Here is a 24,526-nt window from a genome sequence, read left to right on the forward strand (position 1 = left end):
ATTTATCTTTCATATACTCCAGATCTGATGATACTTTTTCTAATAATAAGTAGAAAACCAAATTACAGTGCAAGGACATGTGGATGTTAAAACTCTTCTTTTCTAGATGTGGCACATGTATACAACGGTATATTACTCAGCCATAAAAAGGAATGAAATTGAGTTATTTGTAGAGATGTGGACGGACCTAGAGAGTGTCATACAGAGTGAAGTAAGTCAGAAAGAGAAAAGCAATTATCGTATAATAACGCATATGTGTGGAATCTAGAAAAATGGTATAGATGATCTTATTTGCAAAGCAGAAAAAGAGACATAGACGTAGAGAACAAATGTATGGATACCAAGGGAGAAAGGGTGGGGGGAGGGAGGAATTGGGAGACTAGGATTGACACATATACATTATTGATACTATGTATAAAATAGACAACTGATGGGAACATACTGTATCGCACAGGGAACTCTACCTGATGCACTGTGGTGACCTGGATGGGAAGGAAGTCCAAAAGGGAGGGGATATCTGTATGTGTATGGCAGATTCACTTTGTTGTGCAGTGGAGGCTAACACAACATTGTAAAGCAACCATATTCCAATAAAAATTAATTAAAGGAAAAACTCTTCTGGGGGAGAGATAAACTAGGTGTTTGGGATTACCAGATACAAACTACTATATATAAAATAGATAAACAACAAGGTCCTAGTGGTTAGCACAGGGAACTATATTCAATATCCTGTAATAAACCGTAATGGAAAAGAATATGAAAAAGACTATATATATACATATAACCGAATCACTTTGCTGTACACCTGAAACTAACACAACATTGTAAATCAACTACATTTCAATGAAAGAAACTCAAAACACAAAAAACAAAAACACCCTCTTCTTTCCATTTCAGAATATGTTCTCCAGAATGGACTCACTTCTGTCCTCTGTGACTGTCTGGTGCTGCCTGAGCAGCATTCACAGCCGACCAGTGGACTTACCGTGAACCCACTCTCAAGTAATTAGACCTCATCTGGCTGTGGGTCCAGAGGGTCTTCACGGAGTGCTCACACTTGTCTGGAAATGAGCTGAAGTCCTCTCTCTGATTCTTATGGGTGAATGACCAACAAATCTGTAGACTTTCACCCTCATGTATATTGAAAGTTTGACTTACTGATACCTGTGAACTCCCCACCCTTCCGCTTCCCTAGCTCAGTGTATGGCCCCACCCTCCACTCAGATCAGGAACTTGGAAGTCTCTTTTCTCTTCTTTTTCAAAAATTTATTTATTTATTTTTGGCTGCATTGGGTCTTCGTTGCTGCGCGCGGGCTTTTCTCTGGTTGCGGCGAGTGGGGGCTACTCTTCGTTGCGGTGCGCGGGCTTCTCATTGCGGTGGCTTCTCTTGTTGTGGAGCACGGGCTCTAGGTGCGTGGGCTTCAGCAGTTGTGGCTTGCAGGCTCTAGAGCACAGGTTCAGTAGTTGTGGCACACGGGCTTCGTTGCTCCGCAGCATGTGGGATCTTCCTGGACCAGGGCTCGAACCAGTGTCCCCTGCATTGGCAGGCGGATTCTTAACCACTGTGTCACCAGGGAAGTCCTAGAAGTCTCTTTTGAAACCTGCCCTTCTTTGTCCCCCACAGTCGCTCTTGAATACATTTCTTGAATCTGCCTGCTTCCTTCTGTTCCCCTTGACGACACCCCATTCCAGTCCTCACTCCTTTTCATCTGGGCTTCCTCACTCCCTCCTTACTCATTGGCCTCTCCATTCCCACTCATCAACCTTCTGTTACCTTTAATCAGGGAAATAAGGCCCTGCACCCCCACCAGTGCATGCTCTGCCCCTGCCCAGCCTCTTCTCCTTACCCTCTCTCCCCACCAGACGCTGTGTCAGCCTCCCTGGCCTTACTACCCATGCTCTCTTCTCCCCCAGGACCCATTCCCACAGGGCTCTCTGCTTTGCAGGGACTTTCTCATCCTTCATGTTGGATATTACATGTCCTTCAGAGAGGCCTTCCCTGACTACCCAATCTAAGATAAGTCCTCCCGTCAGTCTCGCTTATGGCTCTCTGATCTTCTCATATATCACTTGCCACAAGCTGAGAGTACGTATTTATTAGCCTTCTAGCCCCAGTTGCTAGGGAAACTCATATTAGATTTTTAAATAGATAAACTCCCATCACCATTAGCCTTGGAATTACTTATGGGAGAAGGCGCCAGAGTGCATATCAAATGCTTGCAAGTCAGCCCCTGTGACTTTAGATTTGGGGCTCATATATGACATAGTTTGAAATAAATCAAAGTATTTGTTTTCAATGAGCCTTCTGTTAAACATTATTTGTAAAAGCAGTTTGTGAGGACTATCTTTTTGAGGTACTGTCCTGCCGAGCCCCCAGCATGAATTTAACATTCTCCTTTTTGGACCTCATGTTGAGTAGGACCATCCTAATATGACAAAAATAAAAATCCCAGTCTGTTTATTCTCCATCACACAAATACTAACACAGTTTACATCCATATCTATCTAATATATAGTATAGTTACATATATATAAATACTGTCATATATATACAAAACAACAAATTTACTTTAACTTATTGATTTTGCTTTTTTCAATTCTTGGTAATCCCCAAGTTCTTTCTCCTCCATACGATAAGGACAGGAAAGGTGGGCTGTGAACTCTGCTTAGATGGGCTGTGATTAAAAAGAAAGTTTGGGGGCTTCCCTGGTGGCAGGGTGGTTGGGAATCCGCCTGCCGATGCAGGGGACACGGGTTCGTGCCCCGGTCCAGGAAGATCCCACATGCCGCGGAGCGGCTGGGCCCGTGAGCCATGGCCACTGAGCCTGCGCGTCCGGAGCCAGTGCTCCGCCACAGGAGAGGCCACAGCAGTGAGAGGCCCGCGTACCGCAAAAAAAAAAAAAAAAAAAAAAAGTTTGGGATCCAAGGCCTTTTTTTCTACAGACAAAATCTCCAGTCTGTTCTGCTAATGAGAAAAATATACTTCCCATCTGAATGCAGTCCAACCCAGAATCTCTCAGTTTTGCTGCATTTCATTTCTATTACCACCCACGGCTAGGGTGAGTTTTAAATGATAGCCTCTAAGTTACAGTGGGAAAAAGCAGTTCCTGCCTGTTTTCATCTGTAACGTGTTTGCTGGCTGATGTTCCTGTAAGTGACACATTTCCGTAGATGTGATTCCCACAGGCAGAGGGAGGAGGCTGAAGGTTGGGATCAGTTTCATTTCCAGGAGCTCAGACTCTACCTTCTTCCTCCCACCCAAAAATATATTTTGGAATCATTAAGAATGACATTTTGTTGTTGTTGTTAGGGTAACTTTGAATTTGCTTGAATTTGTTAAAATGTAAAATAATTTGCGAATTTAGTACCTTATCATCAGGCATAAGTTACTTGGGACACCCCCTCACCACTGATCACATCACAAAGTGTGTCAGGATACCATGGTGGGAATCACTCACTTCAAACTTTAGAATATACACATAAAGGTTCTCAACAAAAGGTAGGATTTAAAAAAGTCTAATACTTGTGTTGGTCCCCATTACCCACTTCCTGTCATGTTCTGTACTTGCTACTTAATTATGGTAGATAAGCTCCCATCCTTTCCTATTCTAAAGTACTCTCTAAAAGTTTTCCGAAATGTGGCAGTTCTTATGTATCCTTTTGGCATTAGCTCCTAAACAGCTTATTGGAACGACTTCAAATTTATTAAAAATAATTTCCCATGGATGTAATTTCAATATGAAAACCACTTTCCAGCTGACTGTTGTGTATGTACTGGTTCTGGTCCTTTCTCTCCTCTAAGAAGACCCCATTGGAAGGAGAGGCTGATGCAGGTAAATGCAGAGGCTCACTTTATGCCTGTATCACTGCCTCTTTGGCTCCTGGGTGATTGCAACCAAAGCCAGTTTCTTCAGACCAGTCACCTGTCTCATCCTACCTGGATGCACACATTACCACTTCCTGCCTCTGTGACCACATTCACCTGTGTGTTTCTGTCCACCCCTGTCAATTCCACCTTGTAGGACTCAGCTCACTGGCTGTCTCCTCTGAGCGTCTTTGCTGGTTGGTATGACATACTCGCTCTGGTCATGCTGCTTCGTGGTCTCGCATCATTCTACTTAGGTTAATGCCTTACACTTTCTGAACCCTTCTGCTGATCCCTTACAGGGCAGACACAGTTATTTCCCCCAGTTAAAGGACGAGGAAGTGGTCCCCTGGGGAAGTTTGTGCAGATGGAAGAAATAAGCGTGGTTGTTTCTGCTGGGGGGGTGGTGGCAGCAGGGATGATAAATTCTGGGTTGATGTGTTGAGCCTGAGCCCGCTGGGTTATCAGGGGTGGTGTCTGCTGGGCAAGTGGACATAGACATGGCGATCAGCGAGGAGACGAGCACAGAGGCCGGGGCTGAGTAGGGATGAGATCTGCTGAGAGTCAAGGGCCTGGGACATAGCCTTCTTTAGAGGTAGGGGCAGTGTTCTGACCAGCTTTCTGCATTCCTAAAACTACCTCTGAGACCACAAACGCAGAAGGCCATGATGCAAATGCCTGTCAGCTACTGCCCAGATGCCCCTGTGCTTACCTGGTTTCTGCTGAGGAAATGATGGATGGGCTCCCTAGAAACGGACTGTTCTGTGTGAATCTTGGAACAAATAAGTTTTCTTTTCCCCTCTTGCCCAAGTTGGAATCCAGCCTCACCTGAAAAATCTGTTTCAGACTGTGCTCTGAGGGCATCGGGAGACAGAACATGCTGAAGTGTCGGATGAAGCGGGCGGTCACGGGGTTGCGGCCACCACCTGGAGGTGCGCACGCTGATACAATCGTTACATCCTGTATGGAGAGAAATCCACTCGGGTCACCCAGCAAAGAAGGACATGCAATGTGCCCATCCCAACAGTAGGACTCAACCAACAGTTTTGGAGGACCTACCCTAGGACAGCATTGTGTTATATTTTCCAACACATTATCTGACTTAATTCTCACAACCACCTCAGGAGATCACTGTTGTTATCTCCGGTTTGTAGATGAAAAAATCAAGGCCCTGGTTGATAAATAAGTTACTCAAGGTTACTTAGCTAACTCATCTATCTTGTATAAATACTCCTATGTAAAAATCTAATCTTAAAAATTTGTAAGAATTTGTACCTTAGGTTAAAATATATTTAATAAATACTAAGTATAGTCAGTTCTTGTTTTTTGTGGTAGCTGTGTTCTATAAAATTGCCAGGAACACTGAATTAATGCACCCTGAACCATTGCTCCTAGGGGAAATACAGGGCTAGGTTCCTTTGAGCCTCTGGTCATAACATGTTCTACTGGTCAATACATGATATTGTAGGTGCTTCTGGCCTTGCCTCCTCTCTAGTCCATACCTTCCCTGCAGCCAAGGGGATCTTTCTACAATGTTTCCTTCAGAGGCTCCTAATCACATTCCTCATCATGGCACCATGGCCCCCTGGGCTGACCTTTGCATGTCCTGCTGCTTTGCTGCTCACATTCCACACCCCCATGGTGTCTCATATTACTTGCTTTGAGATGTAAATAACTCCCTTTCCTTGCTTTGCCCTGCTCTGCCTGCAAAATCCTGTTCTGACATCACCTCTTCTGGGAAGGATTCTCTCATCATCAACCCAGTGCCCACCCCTGCTCCCCTCCAGTCTCTTTCCACTTATCAACCTACATTATAAACACATGTTCATCCATCTTCCAAAGCTGAGCCCTCCAGGAGGCCGGGGCTGTCTCAGTTGTCTATAAATCTCATGAATCAAGCATGGCGAGAAGCCAATACAGACTGAATGAATTGAGTTACACACAAGAAATGCAGAGGCCATATGTCATGGGCTGAATTATGTGTCCTTCTCTGCCTCCTCTTGGCCAATCATGTGTTGAAGCCCTAACTCCCCGTAACCCACAATGTGACTGTATTTGGAGGTAGGGTATTTAAAGAGGTAATTTAGTTAAGATGAGGTCACTATGGTGGGTCCTAATCCAATATGACTGGTGTCCTTACAAGAAGAGACAGTTTGGACATGGATACAGGGAGAAAATCATAAGAAGACATAGGGAGAACACGGCCATCTATAAGCCAAGGAGAGAGGCCTCAGAATAAACCAACCCTACTGACATCTTGATCTTGGACTTCCGCCTTCTAGAACTGTGAGAAAATAAATTTCTATAGTTTGAGTCACCCAGTCTGTTGTACTTTGTTATGGCAACCCTAGCAAATGAATACACCATATTTCACTGCCATTTAAACTGAAACATGCAAAGTATTTAAAACCTAAAGTAACCTGTATGTCTTTCCAAAAGAGTTTGTTTCTGTCATAAAATCCACCAAAATCTTGATATTGCCGAAGTAATTCAATGGGAGGCTGAGAGCCATAGTGATCCAGTCTGGGCATGTTTAAATCGTCAACAAAAATCACAATTCGTTTGTTTCCTGGTGCTCCTAGGAAACAACATGAATTTAAGAATTATTATTTGCCCTTGGTAAACGTAAGACGAGACTTAGGTAAGGCTTTGGACTCAGTGAACACCGTGCAGGTCATAATGAGCTCAGTTTTCTACAGAGTGAGAAGGGTCCCAGCAGAGTCTTGTCTTGAGGACGAGAGATCTCCCTCTGGCCCCATCCAGGCTCCGACAAGAAGCTGTGGATCTTAGCACTTCAGTTGACCTTCCTCAATCCCAGCCACTCCCACTGCCCTCACCAACTGTGTGGCCTGGGCCTGGGGTGAGTAAAGTCATTTCCTTTTCACAGGAGGAAGCAGAAAAATCCCAAAAGTTTCCTTACATAAATGCCATCCCACCACCCCTTACAGGGAAAACAGGACAGGATATTCAAAACATCCTTATTACATCAAAGGGAAAGCCAGTGCAATGGAGCTGTACAATGGCATATTTAACTTACAGAAAGTCAATATATACATTCAGAAGAAAAAAAAGAGTGATAACACAGAAGAGAGAATAACTTAAGAAGAGGAAGTGACTCCACTACGCTGGCATCCAGCATGTGACAATTCCAAAGAGAATGAGGCAAACTCAGTGCCCCACTTCATCTTCTGGCCTTTGGAAGCCAAGTAGCAGGTCAGGGGTGGGGAGGCGTGCTATGAGTACCATTCATAAAAATTTGGGGCCCCCACCAGAAAGACTGGCTTCCTTTGCCCTGCGCCTACCTGAGCAGGAAAAGGGTAACAGAGAGGGGCTAGGAAAGCAGCTGGCATGACAGGGCCTGTGAGATGATAGACAATGTGGAAGGTAGCTGGGCCTGAGCTCTGCCTAGTGCTCCACCCAGGAGGGCTGTGGGCTGGGCAAGTGGACCCCAGCAGCAGGAGGCTGCAGGATGTGCCACTGGAGGGTGGGACAAAGTGGGGCTGAGACCGTGATTCCCAACATCAGGGAACCTTCCAGTGGGAAGGTCAATGCTTGGCCTGTGCACAATTCTTCTGGGAGGCCCTGAGAAAACCTGCTCCTGGAAGCCTGCCACGCTGAAAGCGTGGACAACCATCAGGCCAACGGAGAAGCAGGGGCAATCCACAGAGGCCCACCTAAACTTCAGTTAGGGAGAACCTTGTCCTTCCCTTCTCCTCCCATCCAGATACACTAGAGCCTCCTAGAGGGAGGGTGGGAAGAGTAAAAGAGCCCCCATATCCCTCCAGCGCCTCCAGCCACAAACCTGGCTTACAGCAGAGGAGAGGAAGAGCTTTAAATTGGGTTTGGACTGATTAACAACAAGGTCATACTGTATAGCACAGGGAACTATATCAAATCTCCTGGGATAAACCATAATGGAAAAGAATATAAAAAATGTATATATGTGTATAACGGAATCACTTTGCAGTACAGCAGAAATTAACACAACATTGTAAATCAACTATACTTCAAAAACAAAAAAAAGACAAAAATAAATTTTGGGGTTTGGATTGAAGCTTTACATTGGACCAGACTCAAAATTGCAAGTGACCAGAAGGTTATGGTATTTATCTAAGCGGTTAATAAGGCAGGGTGAGAGAGATCCCACAAAGCTTGGCGGAAAGCGCTGACTGAAGGAAACACCAAAACATTTTCATGCTTATTCCCTACTTGTTCAGATAAGTCAGTGCACCAGACATAAAGAGTTTTTTTTCAATTTTTTTTTTTTAATTTTTGGCTGCATTGGGTCTTTGATGCTGTGCGCGGGCTTTCGCTAGTTGCTGCGGGCAGGGGCTACTCTTCGTTGCGGTGCACGGGCTTCTCATTGTGGTGGCCTCTCCTGCTGCAGAGCATGGGCTCCAGGCGCACAGGCTTCAGTAGCTGTGGCATGGGGGCTCAGTAGTTGTGGTTCGCGGGTCCCAGAGTGCACACTCAGCAGTCATGGCGCACGGACCTAGTTGCTCCGCGGCATGTGGGATCCTGCCAGTCTCTCAAACCCATGTCCCCTGCATTGGCAGGTGGACTCCTAACCACTGTGCCACCAGGGAAGCCCCTGTTTGTTTGTTTTAAATAAAGGGAAATCAATGCAGGTTTGAAAGCATGGCATGAGTGGAGAGAGGGAAAGCCTTGGAGAGGCAGAGATTGAAGATATTCTGAGTTGAAGGTGATGATAGAAATAAACTACCTGCTTGCTAACAGTAAGATATCTAGATCTATACCCAGGAAAGAATACCATTAACAGAATTACCTTTACAAATAAATTAAGCAAAGAAAATATCCAATTGTAATTTTATTACATACACGGTTTATGTGACTTATTAGCATTTAATAATTAATTTGTGTGAGACAAATGACAAGGATAATTCTTACCTAGAATATTTTTTCTTTTCCTTTCCAGTTTTGATTCAATGATCTCTTGTGTTCTTGCAGATGAAGTTTGAGCAGAAAAATTTAGATAAACAGGAACATAGCCAGCTGATTCTTGAATTCTATTTAGCAGTCCTTTTGTAATAACAGACTTTAAAATAAAAAAAAATGTTAATTGATTTCTCATTCAATATAAAATCTTTCAATTGTCTATATCAGTAATATTCCAGAACAATGAGTAAGAAACAGGACAGAAAAGGACAGAGGTTAAAGCCAGATTGAAATATCTGCCTTTCTCTTCCTGGAGATTCCGTTTAATGATATTTATCAGAGCCAAAGAAATATCCTAATCAGCTCTATCTCAGCAAAAGTTTTTATTTTAGGATCATACCAAAAGCCATCTTGGTTACTATCCAAGTCAATTTGATAGTAAGATTTAGAAACTCAGAAATAATTTAGAGGGGAAACAGTGAGTGTCTGTTTATATGGATTCCCCCCAAACCAAGAAGAAGACCAAACAATCAGCCTTTTCCTCTATACTCCACTTTTTCTAAACACCATCGCTGTGTCGGGTAGAAGTAAATGGGCAGGAGGGGACAGACTGACCTTCATCAATAGTCCATTGGGGACACAAACTGCCTTGACAAATTCCCACCTTAACCTGTGCAGTGGCAGCCCTAGAACTTCTAAAGGACACAACATAAAAGCCCCCAAACACAGAAGATTGGTCCACAGGGTTTTCTGGTTTATATATATTATTGACACCCAGGATTTATTCAGAAAGTGGCAAACTGTGCAGTCGATATAGATTCAGCACAGTCACATTCTTCCTGAAAAAATAATCAAAATTCAAAAGGAATTCCCCTGAGAAATAAGGTATTATTTACGGAGCTTACAATTCTAAGTTCACCATGCCCTTGTTTCGGGCAGAACTTCTTGTTTGATGTAGGTTTCCTACCTTGCCAACTCCCGTTATTCCGGTAAACAGCACTGAATGCCTGACCGCCAGTAGTTTTTCCATTAGATACCCAAAGCGCACTGTGTCAGCTGTAGGGACAAGCATTTCAAAAAACGGAATATCTCGGCTGTACTTGAAGGTGGGTATGATTTGTTCCCAGGGATCCAGCCGTTTGGTGTCAAAGTCCATGTGAATGCTCCACAGATCACCAGAACTGGGAAGCTAGAGTATAAAATTAAACATCACTTTCAATAGGATTGACACATGGCAACAGAAATATTTACACAGAAACAAAGGCAGTCATGGAACATGGATGGATTTGGATTTTTGTTCCTTTGTGGAAAAGTAGTTGTTTAAGATCAGAGTCTAATTCTTTAAGCTTAATCATGCAATGCAGTACAGTAAAAACCTGATATATTGACTATATCAAAACCCCATATTAGAATTGTAAATCATTTTCAATTCAATCCAACATTCAGGGGCTTACTCCATGCCAAATACTGTGTTTGGTGTTAGGGGAAAATGCTGAATGAGACCCAACCTCTGCCTTCAATGACCTTGTAATCTACCTGGGGGACACAAGCACATTAGTTAATACTCATGGAGAAATAAGGGTTATAGTGGAGTTTAGTACACTCACAAAGGAGAGATGGCTCATTTCTACTTGCAGGAGAGTTATAGTTGTGGCTAGAGATTTAGGAGGGCTTCTAAGGGGTGGTGATGCTACAACTTAGATTTGAAGGACAAGCAAGAGTCAGTCTTTGTCCTTCAAGCAAGGTAAAGAAGGGATGAGATGGGGATGGGGAAGAAGGAGTCAGGGTTCAGGCTCAGAAAACAGGTCTGGAAGCCATGGAAAGCGGCATGCATGTTGGGGACTATAAGAGATAAGTCTGGAAACACAGATGGGGCCAAATTACAAAAATGTCATTTATTAAAGAGCTTGCAGCAAGAGTTCAGTGAAGGATTCTAAGTAGGTGTGTGACATGATCAGATTACATTTCAGAAAGTTCATTCTGGCAGCTGTACAGAGCAGTGGTGTTTCAAGCACACTTGACAGTGACTCAATTTGACATGGTGACATGGTACATACATATATATATGTGTGTTCAAATATGTATAATATTCACCCCAACTATCACTCTATTTTATATTCTATTCTATTTTTAAGAAAACTTTAGGATTTTCTACATATTCAGTTATGTTTTCTGCAAATAATGACAGTTTCATTTCCTTTCTAAAGTTTATTTTTTCCTTGCATTATTGCACTGGCTAGGATCACCAATATAGTGTTGACTAAAAGTTGTGATAGTGGATATTTCATTTTTAAAAATTGGGTTAAGAGTCTTTCAACTGATTTCATGACCAATTAATAGATTGTAACCTGTAATTCTAAAAAACAATGGTGTATAGGTGAATTAGACAGGACTGGACCAAAAGCAAGGGAATAATAAATAGGCTATTTTAACAACCAAGAAAAGAAATGAAAAGAACCTGAGTTATTCAGAGGCAACAAGGAAGAAGAGAAGAGGAAATACTTGAAAAAAATTAATTAGAAGAAAAAATCCATTCACTTTACTCAGGTCAGTAAAGAAAGAAGAATCTATAACACTCATTGAGTTCTGGCTACTATTACATGGCTGTCTGGCCATTTACTAAGGCAAGAAACAAAAATCCAACAGCAGCTGTACAGAGTAATAGATAATAGGATATTACTATTAAAAAACTGAGTACATAGTGAAAAATCTTCTCCTGTGCTCTTTTGACACGTGCCGTCGTTCTTCAAGCACTTCTTCACTATCTGACAAAAGATATTCTGGGCTCTTCGAACTTTCCCTGCTTCAGTACTGGAATCAGCTGTTTCACTAAGGTGCTTTGGTTCTCTTTCATGGAGAATAGTATTTAGAAATCAGTAACTAAGTATGCTCATTGCTATTGAGGTGTCATTCCTTCTAGTTCCTCTCAGCAGACAGAAGTAAGAAATTTATGTATGGATGGATGTATAGACCCATATATATATATTCCATGAGTACCAAAACCTATAATTCCAATCCAATAACACAAGGTGCATTCTAATCTTTCTCTTCCATATTTGTTAAGTCCCTTCTCTTAACAGTGAGAAACCTCGTTGCCATTATCTTCAATATATTGATTCATTTGCTCAATTTTAGAACATACAGAAAGTAGCTTCAGAATTGCTAAACCATAACACTGTGAAAAAATAAGTTTACAAACTAAAATTCAATGTTTTTGCTAATAGTAGGGAGTTTTTATACACTTTTATACCTTACTTTCTTCACATGGCCAGGAGAGAACTCCTAAAATTTTTAATACAATAAACGTTACCTATAGTTTAAGAAAGTGAATAATTTTAGAAACACTTTTACATGAAGAATTTGTAGTAGGACCAAGGCTTTTAAAGTTTTAGTCTTGAAATTTAATTTTAATGATTCAGAGTTATTATGTTAAAGTTAACTTTATTTGGCTCTTACCCTGGCATCAGGATTATCTTCAAATTGTGTTCTAATAAATGTATCAAAAGAATCCCAGTAGTTTTCAGTTAGATTCCCACCTAAAGACCATAAGTAACAGAATACAAAAGTCTGACACAGTACGGTGTTCAGTTTTGTTTGCTCCTGAAAGAACAAAGGGAAAGAATTTTAATATTTTATATGCTAACGTAAAAAGAATCTTAAATTGCAAAGTCTAAAGTCTGTTTTGTTTAGAATTATGCATTTTTAAAAGGGCACATTGTATGTTTCTTATATTTCATTCAATGGTGCACAGAGTGATGGTTTATAATAGTATATATTTAAATACTCTGATGGGAAAATGAATGGCAAGGAGCATGTAGAACAAAAGCTCAAGGTTGTCTTTCAACTATTATAACTATGTTTATAACTGCATGAAGGTATTTAAGTAGACACACACTGTGATTATGTTATACTGTAAGGAAGTTTAAACATTGAGTAGCGGAGTAATCTATAGGCTAAATTCTTTCCAAATCTGAGATTGCATGAATCTATTCATAGTCATTAGTCCCCTAGAAAATTAACTTGAAAATCAAATAATCATATGACAGAAAGTTTGGAGTTGTTTATTTGCAGAGCATGTATACAATAATCACATTTTCCTAGTTTTATAGCAGTAAGAAAACCTTTCCTACCATTGCCAAATTAACTTCATCTTTCCCAAGTATCAAAGACTCCAATAAGCAACAGAGCGTAGTAACTTTGCTTATGTCCACTTGTGGGATTGCTTGGTTGCATTTCTTATTGATAAAATTTAAACCGTCATCAACATAACGCTGGAAAAGATTCAACATATATTCTTGAGTTTCTTCATTCAGCTGAAAAATCAAACAAACAAATAATATTTTAGCAAGACCAGATAAAATATATAATTAAGTTAAAAAAGGGTTGGTTCAGGGCTTCCCTGGTGGCGCAGTGGTTGAATCCACCTGCCGATGCAGGGGACGTGGGTTCATGCCCTGGTCCGGGAGGATCCCACATGTCGCAGAGCGGCTGGTCCCGTGAGCCATGGCCGCTGAGCCTGCGTGTCCGGAGCCTGTGCTCCACAATGAGAGAGGCCACAACAGTGAGAGGCCCGCACACCGCAAAAAAAAAAAAAAAAAAAAAGGGTTGGTTCCAACTTGTATGTTGCAATATATCCTGTGATTTTAGACTAAAGGGTATAAGCATCACAAGATATGGAACAAGTTAAATTAAGGAAAACCCTTCTATGACTTGGGAGGGACACATGGGGGAGATTCTGGGTCACTGATAATGTCCTACATCTTGATCTGGTAATGGGTACAGAGGTGTTTATTTTATAATCATTTGTTAAACTGTCAACATATATTTCATGTAGTCATCTCTATTGATGATATCTCTCATAATTAAGAACAATGAAAAAGAAGAAGTATAAAGAGAAACATTTTAAATATCTGTGTAAGGTAAAGGACTGATTCCCAAAGATTTAAAAAAAAATGTTGCTCCCTCACCACTTTTTTTAACATTGTACTGAAAGTCTTAGCTAATGCGATAGGAGAATAAAAGGGAAAAAATGTATACAGATTGGGAAGAAAGAAAAAAAATTGTCTTTGTTTACAGATGAAACAATTATCTACATAGAAAATCCCAAAGAATTGACCAAAAACTCCTGGAACTAATAAGTAGTTATAGCAAAGCTGTAGGATACAATGTAAATATACAAAAGTCAATTACTTTCCTATACACCAGCAATGAATAATTAGAATTTGAAATTGAAAATACAACACCATTTACATTAGCACCAAAAAATAAAATACTTAGGTATATTTTTAACAAAATATTTCCAAGATCTATATGAGGAAAATAACAAGATTCTGATGAAAGAAAGCAAAGTACATCTAAGTAAATTAAGAGACAGCTCATGAGCATGCATAGAAAGACCCAATATTGTGAAGATGTTAGTTATTCCTAATGTGATCTATAGATTTGATGCAATCTGAATCAAAATACCAGTAAGTTATTTTGTGGATATCAACAAACTGAGTCTTAAGTTTATATGGCGAGGGAAAAGACCCAGAATAGTGAACACAATATTGGAAAACAAAGTCAAAGGAATGACACTACCTGACAAGACTTACTGTAAAGCTACAGTAGTCAAGACAGTGTGATACTGGCAAAAAAAATATAGACAAATAGATTAATGGAACAAAATAGAGAGCCCATAAATAGGCTCATACAAATATAGTCAAGTGATCTTTGACAAAGGAACAAAGGCAATCCAATGGAGAAGGGACAGTGTTTTCAACAGTGGTGCTAGAATTGGACAACCCCATGCAAAAAAAAAAAAAAAAAAAGGAGAGATAGAGAGAATCCAGACATTGATACTATGCCTTTCACAAAAATTAACTCAAAATGGATCATAAACCTAAATGTAAAACTATAAAACTCTTAGAAGAAAACAGAGGAAAATATTTAGGTGACCTTAGGTTTGGAAGTGAGTTTTTAGATATAACACCAAAAGCACAATCCATGAAAGAAAAATTGATAAGTTAGATGATTAAAATTAAAAATGTGTGTGTTGCGAAAGATATTGTCAAGAGAATGAAAAGACAAGCCAGACTTGGAGAAAATATTTGCAAAACACATATCTGATAAATAACTTGTATCCAACATATATAAAGAACTCCCAAAACTCAATAATAAGAAAACATATAACCTGGACTTCCCTGGTGGCACAGTGGTTAAGAATCCGCCTGCCAATGCAGGGGACACGGGCTCGATCCCTGGTCCAGGAAGATCCCACATGCCGCAGAGCAACAAAGCCCATTGTGCCACAACTACTTAGCCTGCGCTCTAGAGCCTGTGAGCCACAACTACTGAGCCTGCATGCCACAAGTACTAAAGCCCGTGCACATAGAGCCTGTGCTCTGCAACAAGAGAAGCCACTGCAATGAGAAGCCTGTGCACTGCAACAAATAGTAGCCCTTGCTCGCCACAACTAGAGAAAGCCCATGTGTAGCAATGAAGACCCAACGCAGGCAAAAATAAATAAATAAATAAATAAATAAATAAATAAAAATAAAGCACAATGCGTAGTCATTGACATCTGTGGAAAAAAAATCATACAATCTAATAAAAAGTGGGCAAAAGATTTGAACACCTCATCAAAGAAATATGGACAGCAAATAAACACATGAAGAGACACTCAACATATTAGAAAACTGCACAGTGAAACCACAATGAGATACCGCGACATACCTATTAGAATGGCTAAAATCTAAAATACCACACCACCACATTCTGGTGACGATGTGGAACAACAAGAACTCTCATTTATTGCTGGTGGGAATACAAAATGGTACAGCCATGTTGGAAGACAGACTAGCAGTTTCTTACAAAGGTAAACATAGTTTTATCATATGATCCAGAAATCACAGTCCTGGGTATTTACCCAAATGAGTTGAAATCTTATGTCTACACAAATACCTGGACGTGAATGTTTATAGGAGCTTTATTCATAATTGCTAAAACTTGGAAACTTTGAGATGTCTTTCAGTAGTTGAGTGGATAAACTTGATAAATCCATACAATGGAGTATTAATCCAGTGCTAAAAAAATAAGCTATCAAGTCACAGAAAGACATGGAGGAATCGTAAATACATACTATTAAGTGAAAGAAGTCAATCTGAAAAAGCTACATACTGTATAATTCCAGCTATATGATGTTCTGGAAAAGGTAAAACTATGGAGACAGTAAAAACAATCAGTGGTGCCAGGGGTTGAGAGGGTGTGGATGTATGAATAGGTAGAGCACAGATTTTTAAGGCAGTGAAACTATTCTGTATGATATTATACATGATATTGTTTATTTATCAAAACTCATAGAATTGTACAACACAAAAGGGAACCATAATGTAAACTACGGACTTTAGTTCATAAGACTGTATGGTTCATCCATACTGGTTCATCAGTTTTAACAAATGTACCACACCAACGCAAAATGTTAATAACAGGGGAAACTATTTGGAGGAGGGAAGTTATACGACAACTCTCTATACTTTCTGTTAAATTTTTCTATAAACCTTAAGCTGCTCTAAATAATAAAGTCTATTAAAAGAGTGAATTCAGAAATGTTTAACATCTTTTGGCAGCCCATGATAAAGTCTCAATTCTGAGAATTACTGTCTTTAATAAGGTACTCTGTTCACTTTGCTGTACACCTGAAACTAACATAACATTATAAATCAACTATACTCCAATAAGAAATTAAAAAAAAATAAGGTACTCAGAGAGTTTACCACAAAATTATTAAAATGTTGTTGCCTAAGAATAAGGAAAACAATAGTTTTCTGATTCATTTTTGGAGGGGGAGATGCAGAAAGAAGATGGCTTTCTTGAAGTGGCTTTCTTGAGATGAGATGGAGCAAAACACTTAAAAAGATTGTTCCACATATATGCATTAAAATATGATATTTGTTTTTCTCATTCTGACTTACTTCACTCTGTATGACAGACTCTAGGTCCATCCACATCTCTACAAATGACCGAATTTTGTTCCTTTTTATGGCTGAGTAATATTCCATTGTATATATGTACCACATCTTCTTTATCCATTAGATGAACCAATTTGCAGGGTAGGAATAGACAAGCAGACAGAAAATGGACATGTGGACATGGTGAGGAAGGGAGAAATGGGATGAATTGGGAGATTAGGATTGACATATATACACTACCATGTGTAGAACAGATAGCTAGTGGGAACTTGCTGTATAGCACAGGGAGCTCAGCTTGGTGCTCTGTGGTGACCTAGATGGGTGGGATGGGGGTGGGTGGGAGGGAGGTCCAAGAGAGAGGGGATATATGTATACATATAGTTGATTCATTTTGTTGCACAGAAGAAACTAACACAACATTGTAAAGCAACTCTACCCCAAGTAAAAAAAACAAACGAACAGGGCTTCCCTGGTGGCGCAGTGGTTGAGAATCTGCCTGCTAATGCAGGGGACACGGGTTCGAGTCCTGGTCTGGGAAGATCCCACATGCCACAGAGCCACTAGGCCCGTGAGCCACAACTACTGAGCCTGCGCGTCTGGAGCCTGTGCTCCACGACAAGAGAGGCCACGATAGTGAGAGGCCGGCGCACCACGATGAAGAGTGGCCCCTGCTTGCCACAACTAGCAAAAGCCCTCACACAGAAATGAAGACGCAACACAGCAAAAATAAATAAATAAATAATAATATTAATAATAAAAAACGAACAAGATGAGTGGATAAAGGAGAAGTGGTATATATAGACAATGGAATACTACTCAGCAATAAAAAAGAATGAAATCTCAGGGCTTCCCTGGTGGCGCAGTGGTTGAGAGTCCTCCTGCCGATGCAGGGGACGTGGGTTCGTGCCCCAATCTGGGAAGATCCCACAAGCCGTGGAGCGGTTGGGCCCGTGAGCTGTGGCCACTGAGCCTGCGCGTCCAGAGCCTGTGCTCCGCAACGGGAGAGGCCACAACAGTGAGAGGCCCGAGTACCGCAAAAAAAAAAAAAAAAAAAAAAGAATGAAATCTCAAAAAGAAAAAAACATCGCTTGTTAAGGTAAAGAGGAACCGTATTTTAGAATGCAGAGGGCACAGAAGATAATATGGAACTGAGTTGTTCTGAATAGTAATGTAAAAGCTTTCCTTCACTTTGGGTGGAATGGTACCTCTGAGGTTAGAATTTGTCTTTGGTAATCGACCTAAGGTTGGGTGGGAGGTAAACTGGTTTTCTCTTCTTCTTGGCTCTGAGAGGTTTTAGGGGTTCCTAAAATCTAAAAACTGTAACAATGCTTGGATTTACTGTTCTTTTCCTTCCAGGTACTTCCCTTTCATTATCTCAAGCCTCTTGCAAAGTCATTTTTTTAATGCCCCAGGTTGTTCTACCTGCGTTTGGGGAAACTCAAGGAAGTGTTTATATTTGAGAGAAAACAGTCTGGAGAGAAGCCAGGCAGGGTAACAAAAAGTGAGGACAGCTTTGGGAACTACACAACCTTCCTGGAAGATCCCAAGAATTCTGGGGAGAGAGCTATGTACAATGCAGGGATTCCCTCAATCAAGCACAGTGAGGCGTTAACCAATTGCTATCTGGGCACTCGAGGGAAGGGTGAGCCCTGACAGATGGAGACAGTGGGGAGTGTCTGATTGCACTTACTTTTTTAGAAACACTCTTCAACCAGGTTTTAACATAAGGCATCCACTTCAGTTCTTCAGGATCCACAAACACCATCCCACATCTACTGACTGTTGCAGGAGAGGCAACCTTTAGATCTTGCACCTAAAATTGAAAAACGTCGAACAGGAAATGGCTAACATGATACTTCCTTATTCCTCTAAATTCAATGTTAAGGAATCACACATTTAAAGTTTAACACTGTAAGGCTTTGTGTGGAAGAGAATGGCGGAGCGATAAGTGATTAAAAATGGAGAAGAAAAAGTTAAGTGAGGCGTAAGGAGAAAAAAAAATGTAGAAGGCTACTGTCAAATCCTTATGGGAAGGTATAAGTATTTCTTTTCCCTTCTTTTTGTTTTTCTTCTTATCTTTTTCATTCTTATATCCAATACCTAGCCTAATACCCAGGACATAGTAGTTATTCAATTAATGTTTGATGAATGAATACAGCAGGGGTGGTATCTTCCATAATATTTTGTAGCTGTATTTGGCCCACATTCCTTTTCCAATCCCATCACCAAATATTCATACCACAGAAGGATGATTTATTCATCTTAAAAAAATTTATATATATATATATATATATATATATATATATATATATATATATATATATATATATATATATATATATATATATATATATACTGCCTCCAAAGGAAAAGAAACAAATGCTTGGGAAGCTAGAATTTATTGTATTTCCTGTCTATAGAGAGACAGAAACATTTGAGAGACTTTGGTTGTCAGAATGGACAATCTATTATAAAAGGACAATTTGGTAAATATTTAGTATGTAAACAAAACACCATGGTAGGCCTTACAGATAGTCAATGGTACATCAGTAAGAGAAAAAAATTAATGATGGTATGCTAATCTAATGAACGATTTCACTCCACAGTAAGGAATATGCAATTTACCTCAAAAAGCATGTGGATTTGAGGTGTGAGTTTAATCCTCTCACTGTTAGCCAGGCAAAGCATCTTGTTATCATCCAGGACTGTATTCATATTTTCAATCCAAAGAGCATCTACTGGCCCATCACTGATGATCCATTTATGGTCTTCTGAAGTATCATTCACAGCTGCTCGGATACTTAGTGCCATCAAACCATCTTTCCACTCTAAGGTTATGTTATTAACTTCACCATATAATTCACCCATTGTAATTGATTTAGGATTAAGAACATATGTTTTAACGGATTGGTAAAAGGGATTGTCTACACCAAGTTTTCTCAAGTTCCCTAAAGTTTCTGCTAGTATTTGGTAAACTGTGGTCTTGCCACCTCCTGTTGGCCCTACTAACATAACACCATGCCTTACTAGCATGGTTTCATAGAACTGTATCACTTTTTTAACCATACATGTCTCAGGCTGAAGATTTTGTCTCTTCATGACATCTATAATTGTTGACTGCAATATACCATAATCGTGTTCTGGAATTTGGACTCCAGGAAAAAGGTCAGATATGATTCCACTGTAAAAAATAAAAGAAAATAAGTTAGGAACACTGGTCGTTGATATTTCCCCATGTTTGTTACAATTAATTTATTAAACATTACTATGGGTCCTATTTTTCTCATTATCTTTGCTTCTGAACACACAGTACTAGATTATCCTGTGTGTTATACCAGAATCTATCATTTCTCTGATATTGTGCATGATTTTGTTTGTTTCTTGTACAGTAGACCAATGTTCTTAAGTAGATTGGGAGCCTTTGGAGGTAGGGAATATTTCTTACATTTTTGTATTATACACAATATGTGGCATAGTACCAAACATACAGGTGACAAATTTAACAGTTTATTTTAAAAATTATATCTCAACTTTTCCCCAAAGCACTTATGTGTGCTTATAATGGTATATAAATATTCAGAAAAATAAGATGGAAATAGAAATAGAAAACTAGTACTACATAAAAAAGGGAGTAAAGGAAAAATGGACTGTTTCTGTAGGAAACAGTTAATATGGTATGGTTCTATGGGTAAAAAAGAAGCTAGGGGCTTCCCTGGTGGCGCAGTGGTTGAGAGTCTGCCTGCTAATGCAGGGGACACGGGTTCGAGCCCTGGTCTGGGAGGATCCCACATGCCGTGGAGCAACTAGGCCCGTGAGCCACAACTACTGAGCCTGCGCATCTGGAGCCTGTGCTCTGCAACAAGAGAAGCCGCGATAGTGAGAGGCCCGCGCACCGCAATGAAGAGTGGCCCCCGCTTGCCACAACTAGAGAAAGCCCTTGCACAGAACCGAAGACCCAACACAGCCAAAAATAAAATAAATAAACAAATGTGGGGTTTAAAAAAAAATAATAAAGGTTGGCCCAGTTTAAAAAAAAAAAAAAAGAAGCTAAACTCCCACCTTACACTACATAACACAAAAACATTTGAGAGGCAGTAAAAAACTTAATATAAAATGACAAGAAACGTACAAGATGAGGGAGATCAAGATGGTGAAGTAGGAGGATGTGAGCTCATCTCCCTCTATGAACACATCAAAAATACATCTATATGTGGAGCAGCTCTCACTGAAAACAAACTGGAGACTGGCAGAAAGACTCTTCTGCGGCCAAAATTGTAAAGAAAGATCCACACAGAGTCAGGTAGGAAGGGAAGAGAAAGAGCGATTAGGTTGGTACCTGTGCCTGTTGGAGGGGACACACAAGAGGCAGGGAATTACATGGGCTTGGAGGTCCTCCCTGGGGAGTGAGGGGTTTGACCCACATTGGGCACTGCAGTCCTGGGGGCTGACACTGGGAAGACAAGACCTCTTAGCTGGTTTGAAAGCCAGTGGGACTACCAGCAGAGCTGTAAGAAACCCAGACTCCACTTGTGAGGGGTGTACCCATGGTTGTTTACTCCCAAGAACAAGGGGGAGGAAACAGAATGAAACTGCCTGGGACTCTGACTGGTTTCCCACAACCCCTGTCTCCCACCTTGTGCCCTGGCCCATGCTGAGCACCTGCTCCAGCACTACTAGCTCTAGTGCAGCTCCCCACTAGGGTGAAGGCTGCCATTGCCAAGGAGACTGTGCAGTTAGGGGGAAGGAGTGGGTTTGGACCCAGCACTGCATCTGAATAGGGCAAGGGAGGCTATTGATGGAGCTTATGGAGGCAGTGGATTGTGAGTGGCCTGGAACTCTGATGTGTTGGGATCACCCCAGTACTTGCCCCAACCTGCACTTGGCATCCAGTCCGGCCCTTCTCACTCAGCACTGCTCCTCTAGAGTGAAGGTGCTGATGCTGGGAGGGGTAGATCACACACTTAGAGGGAATAGAACCAGCTCAGACCCAACCTCAGGGCTTCTGCTTCAGCACCTTGGGACCTGCCTCTGCCCTTCACAGGGCAAGTGTTGACCACTGAGCATAGGATAAGCCCTGGTTCACACCTGACTCTGGCTCTAGCCCCTCCATTTCCAGCCCCATTTCCCACCAGGGATTGCTGCCAGTACACGCTGGGGGAAGATGTGGCCTGTGCTTACTTCAGATCCAGCTCTCCCACCAAAGCCACTGGGCACAGTGCAGACTGCATATGGGGTCTTACACAAGGACACTCTTAAAAGACTGAGATAGGTAACTCTTTCACCTAATTTCATATAGACAGAGAAAGTTAAGCTAAACGAGAAGTCTGAGGACTTTGTTCCAAATGAAAGAATAAGAAAAGAAATCTAAAATAGCAACTAATGAAACAGAGATAAATAGTTTATCAGATAAAGAGTTCAAAGTACTAGTGATAAGAATGCTAACTGAACTAGGGAAAAGAATAGATGAGCACAGTGAGAATTCTAATAAGGAACTAGAAAACCCAAATAAGGAAACAGATATCCAGGTACAGGAAGCACAGAGAGACTCAAACAAGATGAATGCAGAGATGCATACCAAGACATATCATGATTAAATGGCAAAAGTTACATATAAGGAGAGAATTCTAAAGGCAGCAAGAGGAAAACAAAGAATCACATACAAAAGAATTCCCCTAAGGCTATCAGCTGATTTTTCTGCAGAAACTTGCAGGCAGAAGGGAGTGACATGTTATATTTAAAATGCTGAAAGTGCTTAACTACTTGCTGGGTAGAGTATCCTACAACCTAAGATACTCTACCCAGCAAGATTATCATTTGGAATTGAAGGAGAGATAAAGAACTTCTCAGAAAAGCAAAAACAAAAAGAGTTCATCAATACTAAACCTACCCTAAAAGAAATGTTACAGGATCTTCTCTAAGTGGAAAAGAAAAGGCTACAACAAGAAGTAAAAATTTGTAGGGAAGGAAAAATCCTACTAGTAAGGGCAAATATATGGTTAAGGCTGTGGATCAATCACTTAAATAAGCTAGTGCAAAGATTGAGACAAATTGTAAAATCAACTATATTACAGTAAATGTGAAGGGATAAACATGAAGATGTAAAATATGACATTAAAACCATAAAATGTGGGGGAGGGGAATAAAAAAATGTAGATCTTTTAGAAGGCGTTTGAATTTAAACGGCTATCAGTTTAAATCAAGTAGATATAGTTATAGGTCAACATATATAAACAGCATGGTAACCACAAATCAAAACTTACAATAGATACACAAAAACAAGAAAGAAAGGAACACAAGTATACCACTAAAGAAAATCACCAAACCACAAGGGAAGAAACAAAAAGAAGAAGAAAAGAACAGAGAAGAACTACAAAACAACCGTAAAACAAGTAATAAAATGGCAATAAGTACATAACAATTAATAATCACTTTAAATGTCAATGGACTAAATGTTTCAATAAAAAAGATATAGGGTGGCTGACTGGATACAAAAACAAGACCCATCTATGTGCTGCTTACAAGAGACTCACTTCAGAGCTAAAGACACACACAGACTGAAAGTTAGGGGATGGAAAAAGATGTTTCATGTAAATGGAAATGACAAGAAAGCTGGGGTAGCAATACTCAGGCAAAATAGACTTTAAAACAAAGCCTATAACAAGCAATATAGAAGGACATTATTAATGATAAAAGGGTCAATAAAAGAAGAGCATGTTACACTCATTAACATATATGCACCCAATAGAGGAGCACCTAAATATTCAAAGAAAATGTTAACAGATATAAAGGGAGGTATTGCCAATAATACAATAATAGTAGGGGATTTTAATACCTCACTTATATCAATGGACAGATCATCCAGACCAAAAACAACAACAACAACAACAAGGACACAGTTGTCTTAAATGACACATTAGACCAGTGGGACCTATAGATATCTACAGGACACTCATCCAAAACCAGCAGAATACACATTCTTTTCAAGTGCACATGCAATATTCTCCAAGATTGATCATATGCTAGGCCACAAAAATAAGTCTCAACAAATTTAAGAGGACAGAAATTATATCAGGCATTTTTTCCTGATCACAATGGTATAAAACTAGAAATCAATTACAGGAAGAAAAATGGGAAAAACACAAACTCATGGAGACTAAACAACATGCTAATAAGAAAGCAATGGGTCAATGAAGAAAGCAAAGAGGAAATCAGAAAATACCTTGAGGCAAATGAAAATAAAAAAAATAACTTTCCAAAATCTATGGGATACAACAAAAGTAGTTCTAAAGGGGAGGTTTATAGTGATACAGGCAAGAAAAATCTCAAATAAACAACCTAACCTACCATCTAAAGAAATCAGAAAAAGGAGAGGAAACGAAGCCCAAAGTCAGCAGAAGGAAGGAAGTAATAAATATCAGAGAGGAAATAAATATAATTGAAAAAGCAAACAAACAATAGAAAAGATCAATGAAACCAAGAGCTGTTTCTTTCAAAAGATAAACAAAATTGATAAATCTTTAGCCAGGTTCACTAAGGAAGAAGATAGAGGAACCAAATAAAAAAATAAGAAATGAAAGAGAGGAATATACAACTGATCTCACAGAGATACAAAAAATCATAAGAGAATGCTATTAACAATTACATGCCAATAAACTGGACAATGTAGAAGAAATGGATAAATTTCTAGAAACATATAATCTTCCAAGACAGAATCAGGATGAAATAGACAACATAAACAGACTGATCACTAGATGTGAAATTGAATATGTAATTAAAAAAAAATCTTGCTACAAGAAAACGTCCAGGACCAGATGGT

At 40.1% G+C, this 24,526-nt stretch overlaps 1 protein-coding gene across 1 annotated transcript in view; it reads right to left on the reverse strand.

The window, feature by feature from the left end:
- DNAH6 (dynein axonemal heavy chain 6) overlaps positions 1 to 24,526 on the reverse strand; it is a 291,954-nt gene that overhangs the window by 120,979 nt on the left and 146,449 nt on the right. The window contains exons 34-41 of the mRNA XM_067703886.1: positions 19,336 to 19,891; positions 18,401 to 18,523; positions 12,892 to 13,074; positions 12,218 to 12,361; positions 9,729 to 9,950; positions 8,774 to 8,921; positions 6,286 to 6,443; positions 4,694 to 4,825 (exon numbers count right to left, since the gene is read on the reverse strand). Of these exons, the coding sequence (XP_067559987.1) occupies positions 4,694 to 4,825; positions 6,286 to 6,443; positions 8,774 to 8,921; positions 9,729 to 9,950; positions 12,218 to 12,361; positions 12,892 to 13,074; positions 18,401 to 18,523; positions 19,336 to 19,891 (1,666 nt within the window). The remainder of the gene's footprint in view (positions 1 to 4,693; positions 4,826 to 6,285; positions 6,444 to 8,773; positions 8,922 to 9,728; positions 9,951 to 12,217; positions 12,362 to 12,891; positions 13,075 to 18,400; positions 18,524 to 19,335; positions 19,892 to 24,526) is intronic.

This window comes from Pseudorca crassidens, chromosome 14 (genome assembly GCF_039906515.1).
Source record: "Pseudorca crassidens isolate mPseCra1 chromosome 14, mPseCra1.hap1, whole genome shotgun sequence".
In the NCBI taxonomy this organism is placed as follows: Eukaryota; Metazoa; Chordata; class Mammalia; order Artiodactyla; family Delphinidae; genus Pseudorca; species Pseudorca crassidens.